This window comes from Fusarium phalaenopsidis, assembly GCF_050370095.1.
Source record: "Fusarium phalaenopsidis strain FUZ10S chromosome Unknown contig_32316, whole genome shotgun sequence".
NCBI classification, from domain to species: Eukaryota; Fungi; Ascomycota; class Sordariomycetes; order Hypocreales; family Nectriaceae; genus Fusarium; species Fusarium phalaenopsidis.
In genome coordinates this window covers 2,194,949-2,211,240 of record NW_028145399.1, presented here as the reverse complement: position 1 = coordinate 2,211,240, position 16,292 = coordinate 2,194,949, and the positions used below count along the sequence as shown (strand labels likewise).

General features: G+C 54.1%; 6 protein-coding genes across 6 annotated transcripts; 3 read left to right on the top strand and 3 right to left on the bottom strand.

The window, feature by feature from the left end:
- Positions 1-2,051: 2,051 nt before the first annotated feature.
- LRP88_12269 (aminoacyl-tRNA hydrolase) lies at positions 2,052-2,648 on the bottom strand (the record flags this gene model as incomplete). The annotated part of the gene is made up of 1 exon (XM_083248663.1): positions 2,052-2,648. The coding sequence occupies one exon, from the start codon at positions 2,646-2,648 to the stop codon at positions 2,052-2,054; it is 597 nt and encodes a 198-aa protein (XP_083096093.1).
- A 606-nt stretch (positions 2,649-3,254) lies between these two features.
- On the top strand, positions 3,255-3,964 carry LRP88_12268 (amphiphysin-like protein RVS161; the record flags this gene model as incomplete). Its single annotated transcript, XM_083248662.1, has 2 exons — positions 3,255-3,315; positions 3,363-3,964. The coding sequence occupies 2 exons, from the start codon at positions 3,255-3,257 to the stop codon at positions 3,962-3,964; spliced, it is 663 nt and encodes a 220-aa protein (XP_083096092.1).
- Positions 3,965-4,306: 342 nt separating this feature from the next.
- LRP88_12267 (Dcp1 family protein) lies at positions 4,307-4,978 on the bottom strand (the record flags this gene model as incomplete). The annotated part of the gene is made up of 1 exon (XM_083248661.1): positions 4,307-4,978. The coding sequence occupies one exon, from the start codon at positions 4,976-4,978 to the stop codon at positions 4,307-4,309; it is 672 nt and encodes a 223-aa protein (XP_083096091.1).
- Positions 4,979-5,519: 541 nt separating this feature from the next.
- Positions 5,520-8,450, top strand: LRP88_12266 (Endonuclease/exonuclease/phosphatase; the record flags this gene model as incomplete). The annotated part of the gene is made up of 1 exon (XM_083248660.1): positions 5,520-8,450. The coding sequence occupies one exon, from the start codon at positions 5,520-5,522 to the stop codon at positions 8,448-8,450; it is 2,931 nt and encodes a 976-aa protein (XP_083096090.1).
- Positions 8,451-9,626: 1,176 nt separating this feature from the next.
- LRP88_12265 (uncharacterized protein) lies at positions 9,627-10,877 on the top strand (the record flags this gene model as incomplete). Its single annotated transcript, XM_083248659.1, has 1 exon — positions 9,627-10,877. The coding sequence occupies one exon, from the start codon at positions 9,627-9,629 to the stop codon at positions 10,875-10,877; it is 1,251 nt and encodes a 416-aa protein (XP_083096089.1).
- A 584-nt stretch (positions 10,878-11,461) lies between these two features.
- LRP88_12264 (Zn(II)2Cys6 transcription factor domain-containing protein) lies at positions 11,462-14,805 on the bottom strand (the record flags this gene model as incomplete). The annotated part of the gene is made up of 7 exons (XM_083248658.1): positions 11,462-11,643; positions 11,710-11,953; positions 12,007-12,323; positions 12,379-12,463; positions 12,515-13,042; positions 13,099-14,430; positions 14,773-14,805. 7 exons carry the CDS (start codon positions 14,803-14,805, stop codon positions 11,462-11,464), a joined length of 2,721 nt encoding a protein of 906 aa, XP_083096088.1.
- Positions 14,806-16,292: the final 1,487 nt, after the last annotated feature.

Here is a 16,292-nt window from a genome sequence, read left to right as displayed (position 1 = left end):
GTTCCAACAGGCCCCTGGCATTGCGACCTCGGCTTGGCGGTTGGATCGAATGAGCATCCTTTCTTGGCTTTAGGCTTATCGCAGTGAAGGAAGCATCCTTGGTTGATGACTTGTGAAGCGGAAAATGCGACCCCGGATTCTACAGTTTCGGAAATGATCCGCACGTTGAACTTGAAGAGTGTCCCGGGGCTGTGAACTGTTGCCGCACTGCCACAAGATGACCATTGCGTTCTAGATCTCGCCTCTAGCTGGATCTTGATTACCGGCTGGAATACTGGACAACTTGTCGTGCCTGTTGAATCCGAGGAGAGGCAAGGTTCCATTACTCCTCAAGGCCTGAAGGCATAATAGTAAGCAGCACCTCAAGGGTTACAGCCAAGACTCATCCTCGCGCCTCGCAGCCCATCTTCCGCTTCCCCAGACGCCTTGCAGAGCCGATCCAACGCCGTCCGAGCTTCTTATCTCCAGACTCGCTAGATTGCCTGCTGGGAGTCGTTGGATGAGGTCGAATGGGGCACGCCTGATTGGGCCGCTGCCTTATCTCTTGGCGAAGCTGGTGGAGCCCCTAGCGGTGATGGCTGGGTCCAAAGCAAGGGCCTGATGTGCCGGGGGTCTCGTCCTTGTCCCAAAGAGGTTGTAAGTGAAAGCCTCTTGCGATTGGGGGTAAGATGAGTTGGAATGCCCGTTGATGAGACTGCTCGCTGCTGGAGAGCTTGGTCATACGCAAAGCCGAGCGTAAGGAAAGCGTCGGCAAACGGATCAAGATGTTGCTGCCGTGCCGGCCGGTTAGTTCTATGCTGCTCGAATTGTCTGAAGCTGGTGATGGTCCGTAGAGATGATGCCTTGTGCTACGAAAAGCTCAACATCACAATTTCAGCCACTGAAACGCCTGAGACGTTATAGAAGCTCGATCCAAGCCCAAGTTGACCTGTTCATTCCCCACACTTTCCATCAACTGTCGATGGTCCTCTTGCGCCCGCACAGCCTTGTGAGAGACGTTTGCGGGCGTCAGTATGCGAGCTTCCCGCTCTCTGCGACCCTTCAAGGAGGTAGGATCTGACGGGCACCAAATATTTAAGACTGACCTCTCCCGTCGTGCTGGACTGTTCTCGAGTTCGACTCTAATCCGACTTCATCGACGCCGCCGACCCTCGAGTGACGAACCCGAATATGCTTCTTGACTTTGATGACTGTGGCAAGCAGCCAACTCGACTATCAACCTACTCCGACTGACCGATACCGAAGACCTCGCTCGTTGCTCCGACCTGATGAATCATCTCCTGCTTGGCGGCCGACCAAGGGCATTCATCGACTGGGGCTGAGGGTGTGATCATTCCGACAATCCATGTTTCATTGGCCATCAGAAGTGCAGCATTTTGCTGGTGGGCATGTGTGAACACTTCGTCTCAGCTGCGAATGCGATAACAAACTTGGCGGGCCCGACAGCTGAATCCATGGATACCGTATGAGGACACCCGCTGCATCCGAACCTTGTGCCGAAGATGCCATCCACTTGGCAAAGATAAAGGAACTGGACGACCTTGAAATTACGCTTGTTCCCCGTGGCGCGATTAGCGTAGCGTAGAGATAAGGGACAACCATCCCTCACGATGTTCCGCCCTAACGCATGAGTCGTATACCTCGCATCAGTTGGCCGGCGAGTGTCTCATGTCGAACGACTTGTGCCGTCTGCCTTGTGCCCAAAGTGCGAACGGCTTTCAAATCACAGGTTTGCTTCGGGAGTGCTCGATATTGTCGTCAATTGGGTATCTTGAAACCAACAACGTCTTGTCGTAACTGTCTTTTCCCGTTTATAGTCGTAGACTGCGTATGAGCAATTGTTGCTCAGCAATTGTAGCCCAAACTGAGTTGGTCGCAAAGGACTTGATGCGCCCGGCCAAGTTCCCGGTCGTTATTTGTCGTGGACGGAGTGCATAATCTTCGACATGCATATGATTGGAGTGTTGCTCCGATGTGTTGCAAGGCCTCAAATGCTTGAGCTCCTCTCAATGCCCTGAATATCTGTCACCAGTTGGATTCAATCACGGGTGTCATGACTTGAGCTCGGCCCTCCATTCGTCTTCTAGCTCAACAAGTCTTTCTGCAACTTTCCAAGGCGCTTCCTCCTCCAGAATTCTCCTCTGTTCTCCCGATATCCGGTCAAGGACATATCGACTGACGGTTTCGGGGTCTCTCTCCTTTGGCCGTCCAATACCAAGGGCAATTCGCACAAATGGTGAGTCGGGGTATTTCCCTTGTGACAGAGACCCCTTGACACTCTTGATCCCGTTGTGGCCTTTGTGACTTCGATCCCACGCAGTAAGTCGAACTATGCCGAGGTCCTTCTCAAGTTCATCGTGCACAATGACCAGACTAAGTGATGATGGATCATGTTGCTTGACCATATCCTGCCATGCTCGAGCGACAAAGCTTCCAGAGATGTTCATAAGAGTGGGAGACTGAACCAATGTGTACTTTGGTCCCTGAGACACCAGACATGGCTGCTTTCCGAGGGTTACCTCCCGAAACGAAGGGTACCGTAAGACCTTTGCAAGACCATTGAGAGCGAAATGACCCGCAGAATGAAGACTTTCGTACTTGGGCAAGGGATTTCCCAGACTGACAACGAGAAACCGGGGACTGAACATCTTGACGCGTGAATTGATACTGAGGCTTCAAGAGTCCTTGACAAGAAAGTTTCTAAGCCGCTGCAAACGCGGTATCACGTGAGGCCTCTCGGAATAACACCGCCCCGACCAAAGTGCTCAGCCCCGTCGCTGACGTCGATCAGTCGATTGGGCTGGATTGTGGCTGAGCCCCAGTTTTGTCGTCACTCAGTGTCCAACTTCCATGGATGTTGGCTGACTCCTGTAATTACAACTTCCAACACTGTTGATATACCCTCGAGCGCGTCCGCAATTCCTTGCCGATTTTTACACCTAATCGAACCGAGCGAAATCATTCTTAAAAGCACAAAACTGTCAACATGTCGTGGGCGGGTAGGCAAGCCATCACCCCGCAATCCGGAGGGGTCTAACACGAAGCAGGGTTCAAGAAGAATGTGAATCGCGCGACGACGCAGGTGATGATGAAGACGGGTACGTGAGATTGAGCGCGAGATTGTGGAAGAGGCTGACGAGGAGCTCCAGGTCATGTGGAGAAGACCAACGATCGCGATTATGAGGTTGAAGAGAGGTTAGCAACATTTGATAAGTTGGAAGCCGGTGTCTAACGGAACTAGACGATTCAAGACCATGGAGGCGGCTGCGCTGCGGCTTCAGAAGGAATCAAAGGGGTACCTTGACTCGCTAAGAGGTAGGTCTGCCGCCATGCGGTTTCTCCGGAGAGACTAACAAAAACAGCCATGACTGCCTCACAAATGCGAATCGCCGAAACGATAGATGCGTTCTACGGCGACTCGGGCGCAAAGGACGGCGTGAGCAGGAGTTACAAGCAGGCAGTCGAAGATCTGGACGCCGAGACCATCAAAGCCCTCGACGGACCCTACCGGACAACCGTCCTCGACCCCATCTCCCGGTTCTGCGCCTACTTCCCCGACGTCAACGAGGCGATTAAGAAGCGCTCCCACAAGCTCCTGGACTACGATGCTCTCCGCGCAAAGGTCAAGAGGCTTGCCGAGAAGCCCGACAAGGACGCCACCAAGCTGCCCCGGACCGAGAAGGAGATGGAGATGGCCAAGGCTGCTTACGAGCAACTGAACGAGCAGCTCAGCTCGGAGCTGCCACAGCTGATTGACCTCCGAGTGCCGTACCTCGACCCCAGCTTCGAGGCGCTCGTCAAGATTCAGCTGCGCTTCTGCGCCGAGGCATATTCCCGCATGGCGCAGGTACAGCAATACCTGGATGCCGACACAAGAGACCAGTACGCCGAGGGCCAGCTGGACGCCAGGGTCGAGCAGGTGTTGCAGGAGATTCGGGAGCTTAGCATCAGCGGCACGGTCTAGGCTTGGACAAGCTTCGTGTGTTAATAGTGCACTTGGGAACGGCGTACGGAGGTGCTTCTTGCTTGTAGACATTATCTAGCTCCATGAGGGACTCATGAGCAAATGAATAGACACCCTGACTTTTGGGCATGACGGTTCTGAAGCGAGGATGAAGTACATGTTGCTTTGTAGGTCATGATCGCATTCATAGCTACTCTCGGTTGAGGCAGTCCACCACCATATCATTATCATGGTTGCCCCTCATTAAGACATCTAACGATGCACATCTGGACCCTGTTTGGTACAGCGCGCCTTCATTATTCATCCTTCTCGTCATAGCTTGGGTTGCATCTTGGCCGACACCTATTGACCAACAGCTGGACCACCACCCGCTGACCCAAACAGATCGCTGATGCTCAGCCTCCTCCCCATCGCCTGCATAGCTGGGCCAGCCTCGGGCCCTTGTGTCTCGATAGGACCAGCAGACCGGGCAATCTTCCAAGCCTCCTGGATCATGGCGGCATTCATCTCTCTCGTCTCGTCCTTGTCGTTATGAATCCACACTCCCAGCACCTTGTCGCCTTCCTCCCAGTCGCCCTCGACCTTCATAATGACGAGCTCGCCAGAGACTTCGGCGTGTGATACCCTCGAAAGATCCACTATAACATTGTCCAGCCCTCTTCTGCTCAATACAAAAACGCAAGCTCTGGGTCGCTGGCCAGGGTCCTCAGGTAGCGGCGACTGGGCACAGACAAACATGGTGCCCTCGACACCTGACTTCTCCCACCCCCCTGATGCGCTGTTAAAGGTGTAGATGACGGCGTTGGCCGCTATGCTGAGGATGGTGTGGATGGAGGGGAGGTAGCGCTGGAGGACGGAGAGGTTGAGCTCGGTGTTTGTGCGTGGGGGAGGCGGTGCGTAGTCGGCGTGCACGGCTGAATAGGCGGCCGCATCGGATTCGTAGTCTGAGATGGCAGGTATTCGGTTCGATGGCTGGCGGTTGTGCCGCGCCTTACGCGGTGTTGGCCGGCTCATGACGGATACTCTTGGAGTTGCGAATGGCTTGGACGAGGGCGCCTGGTATGGCAGAGGAGGAGTAGGTAGCTGGTATTTAGCTGCGTAAGTGGCCCGACAGTGAGTTTGTTCACGAATGTATGGCGTAGAAGAGAGTCTCCTGGTGTTCGTGCTGGAATGACATGCCGATCAAGGTCGAGGTTGACAAGGCACATGATGCGCCTGGCTTGGGCGGACACTTTGGGCGTCTTATCGATAAGACTCGCGACTCCCCGCGGGGCCCTCCCTTCCACTTACCTACATCATCGAGCCCAACTTCAAGATCTCACGTTGCACGTTGGCTGTGGCGGATTATAATTGCTTTGCATCCCTTCTTCTGGCTTATCCAACATTCTTTTGGCACAGCTTAGAGTCCAAATACTGCCCTGTTTCTCGCAGCAACCGCCTTGCAGTTGAGCTCCTGTGGGAGGACGTCATGATCTAGAAGGCCACCAGTCGAACTCCCCGCGATAGGTCACGACGGCGTCGCATCACCAGTTCTCACTCCTCCAGCACTGCCACGATGGCTTCCATGACCGACGATCCTGCAACGCAGTCTGTCGAATCCGAACCAGTGGATCTGTCCTCGACGACACCACACTCGCTCGCCAAAGCTGTCCATGCCAGACGATCCGAATACGTGCGCCCGCACCGGCTAAAGGTCAAGATCGGGACATGGAACGTGGCAGCATGTCCAGGCACGGATAAGGACCTTGCGACCTGGTTCACATACGGAGAAGGTCTCGACCAGAACTTTGCAGGGCTCAATCTTGCGCAAAATGACGCCGTCAAGACCGACAATAAGCAGCCAGGCAATTCGGAGCCGCTGCACCTGACAGCCGGGAAGGATATCGGCCTCTATGTGTTGGGGCTGCAGGAAATCGTAGACCTCAATACGACCAAGGAGTACATGAACCGGGCGGTGTACACAGATACCAGCGTCATGGACAAGTGGAAGGCTGCGTTGGAAGCCGCCTTGCCCCCCGGGTACGAGCTTGTCACAGCTGAGCAGATGACAGGCCTGTTGCTCCTGGTGTATGCATCTCCCGAGATTGCTCCCACCATCAGCAATGTCAGTACAAAGCAGGTCGGCACGGGACTTCTAGGATATTTTGGTAACAAGGGTGCTGTTACGACTCGGCTTCTCCTTGGCGAGACAACCCGCATGGTCTTTATAAACAGCCATCTAGCTAGTGGCGCTGGCTCTTCATATCTGGACCGGCGGTGTTGGGATGTTGGCCAAGTTTTATCTCGGACTCAGTTCGACCCAATCGTTCACGCAGGCGTTGAGGAGGAAGAGGGAGAAAAGATTGGCGACGAGGACCTTGCTTTCTGGTTTGGAGACCTAAACTTTCGACTCGACGGTCTGCCCGGAGACGACATTAGACGGCTGCTCATGTTGCATGCTCGAGGTGAATATGGCGCGCCTGAGGACTCGAAGCCAGTTCTTCCTGAAGAGGGCGTGATCGTCATGAGAGGTTCTGATAGTGACGATGATACCACCACGACTTCGTCATTGCACTCGAGAAACGAGAGCTTCGATACCGCTAGTGATCTTCCGGACCCAGACGACTTTCCCGAAGACCCAAGCCAGGATCCCACCTCATTACAGTCGACCATCGATTCGTTACTACCGCATGACCAACTGCGGAGGATGATCAAGCAGCGCAAGGTGTTTCACGACGGCTGGAGAGAAGGCGCAATTACATTCCTTCCGACATACAAGTACGATGTGGGAACAGTTGGGCTCTTTGACTCGAGCGAGAAGCAACGTGCACCAAGCTGGTGCGATCGCATCCTGTTCCGGACTCGAAAAGACAAACTAGACTTTGAGACCAAGGTTAGAGAGGAAGAGGAGGCAAAGAAGAAGGATGAGGAGATGAGGTCCAGAGGACTAGAAGAGGACGAAGATGTGCTCTTTAGCTATGATCCTGATGCTGATGGAGAGGATATAAGCGCGGCTACCGACGCAATCGAGTATGATGAGTACGACGAGAATGAGGAACCAGAGGCCGAGGATCTGGTGACCAAGGAGGGCTTCCACGATCGTATTGACCTGGAGATTTATGCCTCGCATCAGCGCATCACGTCGTCGGACCACAAGCCCATCACGTCTATCTTTACGCTTGACTACGATGCTGTTGTGCCAGACCTCAAGGCCAAGATTCATGCCGAGGTTGCACGGGAGCTGGATAGAGCGGAAAATGAAGGTCGGCCAGGTATCACGGTTGTGGTGGAGGGCAACGAAGGCGCGGACGGCAATATTGTTGACTTTGGAGATCTGGGTCCTTTGGAGAGAAAGACACACTCCTTGACGGTGGCCAATACTGGAGGTGTAGCGGCGACCTTTTCATTCGTGGCGAAGCCATCGACAGAGGACGGCGATGATGCCATACCCGAGTGGTTAAAGACAACCTTTGTACGCGCCGATGAAGAGTCACCAGAACCGCTGGGCGCTACAGTGACGCTTGACCCTGGGGAGACGGCTTCAGTGTTGCTGGAGGTCCAGATTTCGGCGATATCCCACATCCGCGCGCTGAACGAGGCCCGTGCCAAGATCGAAGACGTCTTGGTACTTCGCATAGAGGATGGCCGGGATCACTTTATTCCTGTGCGCGGTAACTGGCAGCCCTCATGTCTGGGACGCTCGATCGCAGAGCTGATAAGGATCCCGGACGGGGGTATCAGAAAGTTTGTCAAGGAAAAGGGTATCAAAGGGGCAATCTCTTATGACTCTGATGTTCACTGCTCGGCGCCAAAGGAGCTGTTTAAGCTTACAGAGGCGGTGCAAACCTTGGTGGAGCGCAGTCTCGCTGAAGCAATGATGCTTGAGGAGGCAGTATTGCCGCGGGATCCTGGGTGGCCACTGGAGTCGACAACGTGGAGAGTAGGGGAGGCAGAGCTATTGGAAGCACAGATTGCGCTCGTGTCTGCACTCGACATGGATACTATGCTTCTGGATATGCTACCTCTCGAATGGCCGGCATCCTTCAAGCTGGAAGTCGTCTGCTCGGTCCTGCTACTATTCCTCGAATCGCTGACAGACGGTCTTGTCCCTACACACCTATGGGCGAAGCTTTCTACGGCGCTGCCTAATATTTCTTCATTGCCTCCAAATGTCTGGCCCGACACAAAGACGCAAATACTCGACATTCTCTCCTCAGCACCAAACCACAACATCGCATTCGTCTTCCTAACCGCCACGCTGTCCCGAGCCGCCACAGAACTCACGCCTGCGACGACAGACCCCAAAGCCACCGGCCTCACACGCAGACTAAGTTTCCGTCTGACTAATACAGAGGACGAGGACACCAAGAAGAGAAAGATGAGGGAACGCAGGTACGCCGAGATCGTGGGGTCGATGGTCTGTCGCGTCGACGAGAAGGAAAAGGGGGCCAAGGATCGAGCGCGGACGGTGGTGGAAATGTTCCTAAGACGGGACGAGGGTAGCTAGAAGCGCAGGGATCGCAAGATCAGGGCGATGCGAGCGACTGTATGAGTTTTGAAGTTCAAGGTACATGGCTCTTTGAGGGTGGAATTAATCTGGTCCGAAGGGTGTAGTGTATGTACGTAGAGTCGTTTGTGTCAAGGCATCAATACGGCCAGGGGATAATGGACGAACAAAGCCTTTGATGTACAATATTTGTATCCATCCACACTATGAGTGCCCAGAGTCGACAAAGAAGAGCCATGGAGAACATTGCAGGTACGTAAACAGCCCGGACAATCGCTCATTAGAGTTCTTGCTCACATCTTCAAGGTTGACAAAAAGGTACCTGATCATTATAAGGGGAAGCAGCGAACGACTGCAGCGCCCCAACAATGGCAGAATGTTCATTTTTGTTTTCAAGACTCAGTCCAACAAATTTAACTGTTGCCTCCTCCTCGTGCAGCATCCTTTCCATGACTTTACCCGTCGTGCTGTCCATCGCCAGCTTCGTCATCCCTCCCTCAGGGCCCAGACCCTCCCTTAACCCTCTCCGCGATAACCTCACATCAACCCGAAAACCTTCCGAGTGCAAGAGACCGCGAAAGCTCCCGGAGGATAAACCCTTTTGCCGATAGCCATATATCGCCTGCAGTGATTCACTCTCCACCTGCATCCACCCGTTGGGGCAACAGACTCGAGCCCTGGGAGCAAACAGGACAGCAGTGCTATCGGTCGCTGGGTCTCGTTTACCTGCTTTCCTCCATTCAACCCTTTCTTCTTCATTCGATCTCTACCCTCTTTATCTACAGGTTCTTTTTGCTGGAATTAGATCACCTGCGGCCTCACGGCCTCTTCTTCGCTTCGATCCTCGCTCCTCCCCTCGAGGCTTCTTTTGACACCTTTTGATCATTTTCCTCTTGTCCATTGTGCGCTTTTTCATTCGAATAAATCAGAAGACCTAGTGCTCGCGATCTAATCGGCCTTGTCGAACTTCACCTCTTGCTTCACTCCTTCGCACCGTGGTCACCAACCCCAGTGGTGCCTTACAACTCTTCAACGCCTGGCGAATCCTTCCGATCACACCAGCCCGGAGCTTTTATTTCTTTTTCGGGGAGGTATCTCCCTTCCTGGAAGGCTACAAGCCTTTCTTACTACCTCATTGGCCCGAATACGGGAGAGCACATACCCAACTCGAGCAACATGTCGCAGACTTGGGGGTTTAAGCCCAGATGGATGGTGGATGCCTCGATCGAGCATCGCAAGGTTATCAACAACACATGCTGGAGGAACATTCGCGACATGTGCAGCACTTTGGACCGCGCCTATGAATACATACGGCCGGAAGATAAGGAAGAGTTCAATGCTTGGCAGAAGCTGTATCGGCCCCTTGGCGAAAGGCCGCATCGTCCCCCTTACCAGAGGTCACATCGCAATGCCAACACTGCCCAGGGACCTCCCGACACCGTGGCCGAGCAGCTTACGGAGCAAGAAACAAACCTCCAAGACGCTTTTGAAGTGATGATGGAAGATGTGGTGCTGGACGGGCTCAGGAAGCTCGAAGATGCAATCCAGGGTACCATGATTCCACGGACTTTTTCGCTCCATGACAACAACCCAAGCCAGGATACCATGGATACATCCAACGGCGAGAGTACGACTCTTGAAGACGTGTTTCAACTAGAAGCAGATGACGAGCATGAAGAAGAAGGAGAGGACGCAGACACAGATCTGGACAGCTCGTTTTTATGGGAAGACGCAGACTCGTCTCTCGACAACGGGTCTCAACTGGAGGACGGCATCGCCCTGTATGCTACGTCTCAATCGGACGATGATTACTTGTCCTCAGATGCCACATCTCAGATGGATGACTGGACCTCGACACTGACGGACGAGACTTCGGATCTTTCCTCCCAGCCAGAAGATTACCCCGACCTGGACCTTTCGCCCGATACGGAAGAAGACAACTTGACCCCGAACATTGTACCTCAACCAGAAGATGAGAACCCGGCCTTGGATGATGTACTTCAACAGGGCCCAACCATGCCAGAGACACTACGGGATAGAATGCCTGCTCTTCTCAAGGCGAAGCTCGAACGGAACGCAGTTTTTGAACATGCACTGACCATGATGAACCAACCCAGCCTCAAGCCCGCTGCTCGCCACACACAGCCGGTGCCACAGGATTTCCAGGAGACCTACGACAACGCCGTCATCCGGATTGAAGAGCTGAAAAGTCTTTGGTATTGCGTTCGAGAGACGCAAAGATACGTTAAAAAGCTGGAGAGAAACTACAAGAATGCCTGGAGAGACTTGGACGACAAAGCTTGGGTGTATAGGCACCGATCGAAGGTGGCCCCGGACTACCAACTCCAGCGCATGAGGAGCAAAGGTCAAGCGAGTCGCCTGAACGAATGTATTGGTATCGACGATCCTTGGCCTGAGGGAGAATAGGGAATGCCCCCTGCCAAGAAGCCACGCAGGATGCTCTATCATCCTTCGAACGAACCATCCTCGACTCGACATCTGGCTCGTACCATCAAGTGGTGAATAGAACTGTTGGATATGGGAGTACAACGTGCATCTGGTCACTCGTTTGGATCGGTATGGGGTCTATTGATGGGTCAAGCACCGAATTCGGAGGGAGTGATTGTACTGTTTCGTCCTGGAGACGGGATTCAAACTACAGGTAGTCAATGGATTTTCAACAACCTCTTTGTTCCCATGCTCGGCCTTTCCTCTTGGCTGGTCTCCTCATTTTGAGTCTCGTGTAATCGTACCTAATGATGGTGTGCCTCGTTTTCAGGTCCTGTTTTCCCCCTAGGTTAAATCAAAAACAAAATGCTCACTTCTCGCGCCCTATACCGAAATCATGTGTTTTTGATATTCGCTCGCAAGGAATGAATCGTGACGACAGCAGTGACTGCCGCAACCGGTCGGCTAATCAATGAAACGCAATTTGGCAATGTCTCAGGTTGAGATAGCCGGGGGTGGCATGTTTTCTCTCTCCACACCCCCTGAAGTTTACCCCCCCTTTTTCAAGAGATAATCAAGGATGCGGCAGATTTGGGTACTGGCTCTCGCTGGTACGTGGGGTGAGCTTGCCAGTCTGGCTCGAAGAGTTGGGCTACCCAGTAGTAGGGGTGGTCCCAGTCGAACTTGTCCTGCTTGCCTGTGTACTCGACGTGGTTGGGGTTATGGGGTCGTTTGACCTTTTCAACTGGAGATTCAGGTCAGTCAAACCATGTTTTTTTTGTTTTTGTTTTATAGAACCAAGGTGTTGCACTTTTTCCGTTCTCCTTCTTGTAAACCTCCCAGATGGCGAGCTGCTTGAGGATCTCGGGGTCTTGAAGTGTCTCCTGAATGAGAGTGTACTGCTCATCGGTGAGATGGCTCAGAAAGGTTCCCTCCCTGTCCTTGGGGTCGGGCGATCGTGGCCACGGGTGCTTGTTCCTGTAGTGCCAATGCGTGAGGATATTGTTGCAGCTCTCGTGGAGGCTCTCGACGAAGGCGGGGATAGAGTATCGCAGCTGTTTCCAACAGTTGGTCGTCAGAACTTTTCGACGAGGGATCAAGCACTCACCTTGGATCCAAAGTTTGCTCTTGCGTGACGGTACCTGTCTAACGACATCACGCTCGCTTCCCGTAAGAGGATAAACACGATCAGGTAGAGCGTGAACCACCAACGGTTGTCGTTCTGCAGCAGGAGCCAGTCGATATCTCGTAGGAGCTTGTTTTTGAACCGCTCGAGAACCCAGACGTAGTTGAGCGTGTCGAACTGGGCCACGATCATGCGGGGCACAGAGACTCTGCCGATCAGGGGGTACGATATATCCACGTACTCGGGGAGCATGCCAAGTTTCTCTTCGCCCACGATATAGAAGGAGCCTGTTGTGTGGCCTACAGAGAAAAATGGTTGGTTTTGCAAGAGAGGGGAAGGGGAAGGGAGGCTTACGGATTGCGCACCAAAGGGTGAATAGGTTACGCATGATGCCTGCTTCTCTGATGTCGTCTTCCGTCTTTGTCTTGTTGCTTTTTTCCTGCAAGGCTTGTCAGTTTGGGACGTGATGGAAGGCTTCTAGAACAAGTACAGTTAGGGACATGTAGTGCTTCAACGCCATGAGGTCCGTCTTGTAAATGCAATCTACCTCCTGATCCTTGTCCGCCACATTCTTGAGGGCGTCTATAAAAGCAGGGACGGCGTTTTCAATTGTGTACCGCTCAACCGCCTCGGCAGTGGCTACGATGTCGTGCAGACAGTAACTCGCAAGCTCCTTCTTCTTAAACGTCTCCTTTCCAGAGAGACTGTCGGTCCAGTACCTGGCCGTCACGTCACCGGCTCTGGGCTTGAAGCGCACGACGCGCATGAGGAGTGGTTTACGGCAGAGACCCTGCGAGACCTTGATAACGGTTGGTGTGTTGTCGATACGGTCAGAGACGTCTCGCATCTGGATGCCCTTCCACCGTCGGGTGAGGTTGAGACCTCCGCAGCGGTAGAGCACCAGGTCGGCGATCTTGAGCCTCTGGCATGGCATGAAGCGGATGAGCCTTGGGGACTCTTTGTGGACAGCCTTGCAGCTGATGCATTCTCCCTTGGGTCTATTCTGGTCCGTGTTGCACTGATCACAAGTTAGGAGGGGGTCAGCTCTCTCAGATCTACAGGGAGTGTGTGTACCTTGATTTTCTGCATTCTGCAGCGCACGCAGGCGCCCATGAGCCTCGTGTTCTTGACATCCTCGCGTTCCTTGGGCCTCAGGGCCCGCCTCCCCTTGTGGGCATCATCACCGGGAGGAGGCGGGGAATCGGGAGTCTCCATGGGCGGGCCATACTTTTGCCTGATGAGCTCGGCCTTTTCGTCATCGTCGTCGTAGGCGAACTCTGCTCGGTGGTATTCTTCCGCGAGCTCGTCGGCCGTGTCATACTCATGGTCTGGAGGATATCGTTCTTCTTCCGAGGAGCTGGTGTACAGGGACGAGGTCGAGCTGCCAGTGTCCGAGTCTAAATCGTCTAGATGAGAGGCTTGGAGAGTGCGGGTGATAGTCCTGACTGTTCTGGGGTTGTAAGATCCACGAGATCGAGAGACAAGAGCTCGTCTCCAGGCCTCGTGGCTTCCGAAGCCAAGTTGGACGACGGCTTCTTCCTCACTGCTTGATTCTTCTTCTACGCCCCCTGCATCTTCAATTTCAATGTCAGCTTCTTCACCTTGACTCAGGTGACTGCTGTCGTCTTGATCATCTTCAAGTCCATCAGAGTCACCTTCAGCATCGTCTTCGAGGTCGCTATCCTCAGACTCAGAGGGCTCGCTCTCCTCCGAAGAAGCATCAGAGTTCGGAGCTGCCCTGCTCTCAGTTTGAAAGTTGGAAACAAGACCACCTCGCTCTAGCCTAACAGAGTTTGTGCCTGTGACACCTGCTCCGCGGGGGTCCTCAGAACTCTCAGGAGAAGGGCATTCATCCGGAGAAGCCCGCGGTCCCTCTGGGAAACGCTGAGGTTCCTCTACAGGCTGACCCCCTGGCACTCCCCCTGCGCTGTACCCCCCAACACCACGCTCTCGTGCAGCACGAGAGACGAATGGTGGCAAAGTGTCCTGACTCAAGCCCAGAGCCAGAGGGCTCTCTTGATGAGCAGTACCGGAGTGGGCACTGCTGCTGCTAGGAGGGGCGTCTGAGTGTCCATGACGTGCGTGCTGGTGTAAGCTTAAGTGCGGCAGGTAATAATTCGCGCTCTGATCACTGGTGGTGCTCGTCCCCACGCCTTGAAGGTTGCCGGACCCGAGATGGTTGACAGGTATACCCCTGGTATCGTGGACTCTGGGCTGCCCCGGACTTCCCAGCCGGCGGCTCTCGTCGCCCCGTACGGGAACATACGGCTGCTGATGCGGAATTATAGAGTACGGCCGAGACTCTTGCTGCTGAGAAAGGGAAGAGTCGGGTGCTTGTCCGTCGGGGCGGCGACGCTTCAGGCGGCCGTGGGCTGGGTCGGCGGTATGCTCCCGCTTGAGACCTGTCTTCTCGCGCTTGTTAGATGATTACAGCAAGCAGAGCAGAGCAGAGTAAAGTTCCAGGAGGTCGGTCCATCCAACCCGGTCCCATCTGGACGTTACACACTGAGCAGACTGAGGCCACTGCGCCCGCGCCAACGAGCCCACCCCCAGCAGCCCATCCCAATCCCAACTGGGGGAGGGGGGCCAACAACAGCAGAGCCAGCTATGTACATGTAGTCCCATTCGCAGGGACATGACCGTTGTAGGTAGACGAGTGGATGGATGAATGGATGTTGCTAGTTACACCGCAGCGACACGCTCTGACGACCGTGGCTGGGGGGGGTCTTTTTTTTTGCTCTTACTTACGCGGATCCTAGCCGGAGGAGTAGTTGGCTCCATACCGGCTCGTACAGTTGGCTGTGGCACCGGACGAGTCTCCCCTAGCTCCCGCGGAGTAGGACGAAGAGGGAGTGTCACCAGCGTTTAGCTTTCTCCGTTCCCATGCGTGTTGTTGCCGCTCTCTCTACCTCGCTTGGTAGCAGAGCAACGAACGCGGACGCGACAAAGACGCGGGCGAAGGGGCAGGACGAAGCGAAGGGGGACAACGCACACGCACACACACACACACAATGACCGGTGAGGGAAACACAAGAGGAAGATGGAGCCCTCAGGCAAGCCCCCAAGGGCAAAACCACCCCGAGCCGCGCCCTCGTCCACTTGTTTCCCCCTCGAGGGAGTGTCTGTAGGGGGACGCTGTGGCGTTCCTTGTCCTTCCAATCCCCGGCTCAGTTGCGAGACACCCTGGCCTCAGCCTGCATGGGGTGTGGAAAGAGAGGACACGAGCGAGCCTCGTTTGCCTGGGAAATCTTCGGTAGGTCATCCCCCGTGGGGGGCCAGACGAGAGCCTCAAACTCCGGGGGTACCTCTGCTAGGTACATGGCTATTGTTTGCCTGCTTGACAGGATGTGATGCCCTGGCGGATGGAGCTGATGAAATGGTGAGGGTGTGTGTGTGTGGACACAGCAAAAAAAAAGTGTCTAGGATTTGCAATGAGCATTTGATGGAGCAGGGATTGTGAATGAAGAGGCCACCCTTGTCATCCGCTGCCCAATCAGACACGACGCCCGTGGCTTCTTGGACCCATCGACGAGATATCCTGTCCTTCACCGGTCAAAACTCCAGTGGTGGACGGGATAAGAGTGCGGACCATGTCTCCGGAGTTAGAAATGCCTGGTATCGAGGTGATTGCGGTGGCAGAGGGGGGGCACGAGGACAAGATCGAGATGTTGTGAGAGAGTCTGGAAGATGAGGGAAAAAAGCAGACAGAGGTCCAGTCAGGTTCTAGCCTTTATATATTTTTGGTTGGATTTATTCTTGCTTGTTGGTCTTGAGGCCTGTTCTGCATCATCCCATGAGAGACTGGCCTGGTTCTACTCTGGTGGTGTGGATTGCCCTCCAAGTCAACATGACCCTTCCAAGACCCAGTTAGAGACAAGGCGTGTAGGTCAGTAAAAAGACAAAGACAAAACAAAGAGAGAGAAGAGAGAGCGTCCGTCAAGTGGAGTTTCCCGTTGCGGAGTACCAGAGGCGTCCGGGACCGAGGAGAGACAAGAGAAGCATGGCAGAATGAAACTCTGAACAAGTTTGGGGGCCGCCATTCTTGGCTTGGGAGAGGCGGAGACGGCCGAGCAGAGGGAGCGGGATGTGTTCCAGATACTATCACTGGCGAGTGGCTTGATTGTTCGCCGAGTTTCTGTCTATACGCGAGGTCGACGAGTCTGGTGAAGGGAGATGGTGATCCACGATGAACTCGTCGACCGAGAAACGGAATGTAGACATTGCAATGGCATAATGATTGTTTCTGAAGCAGTCTCTTATTCTTAATG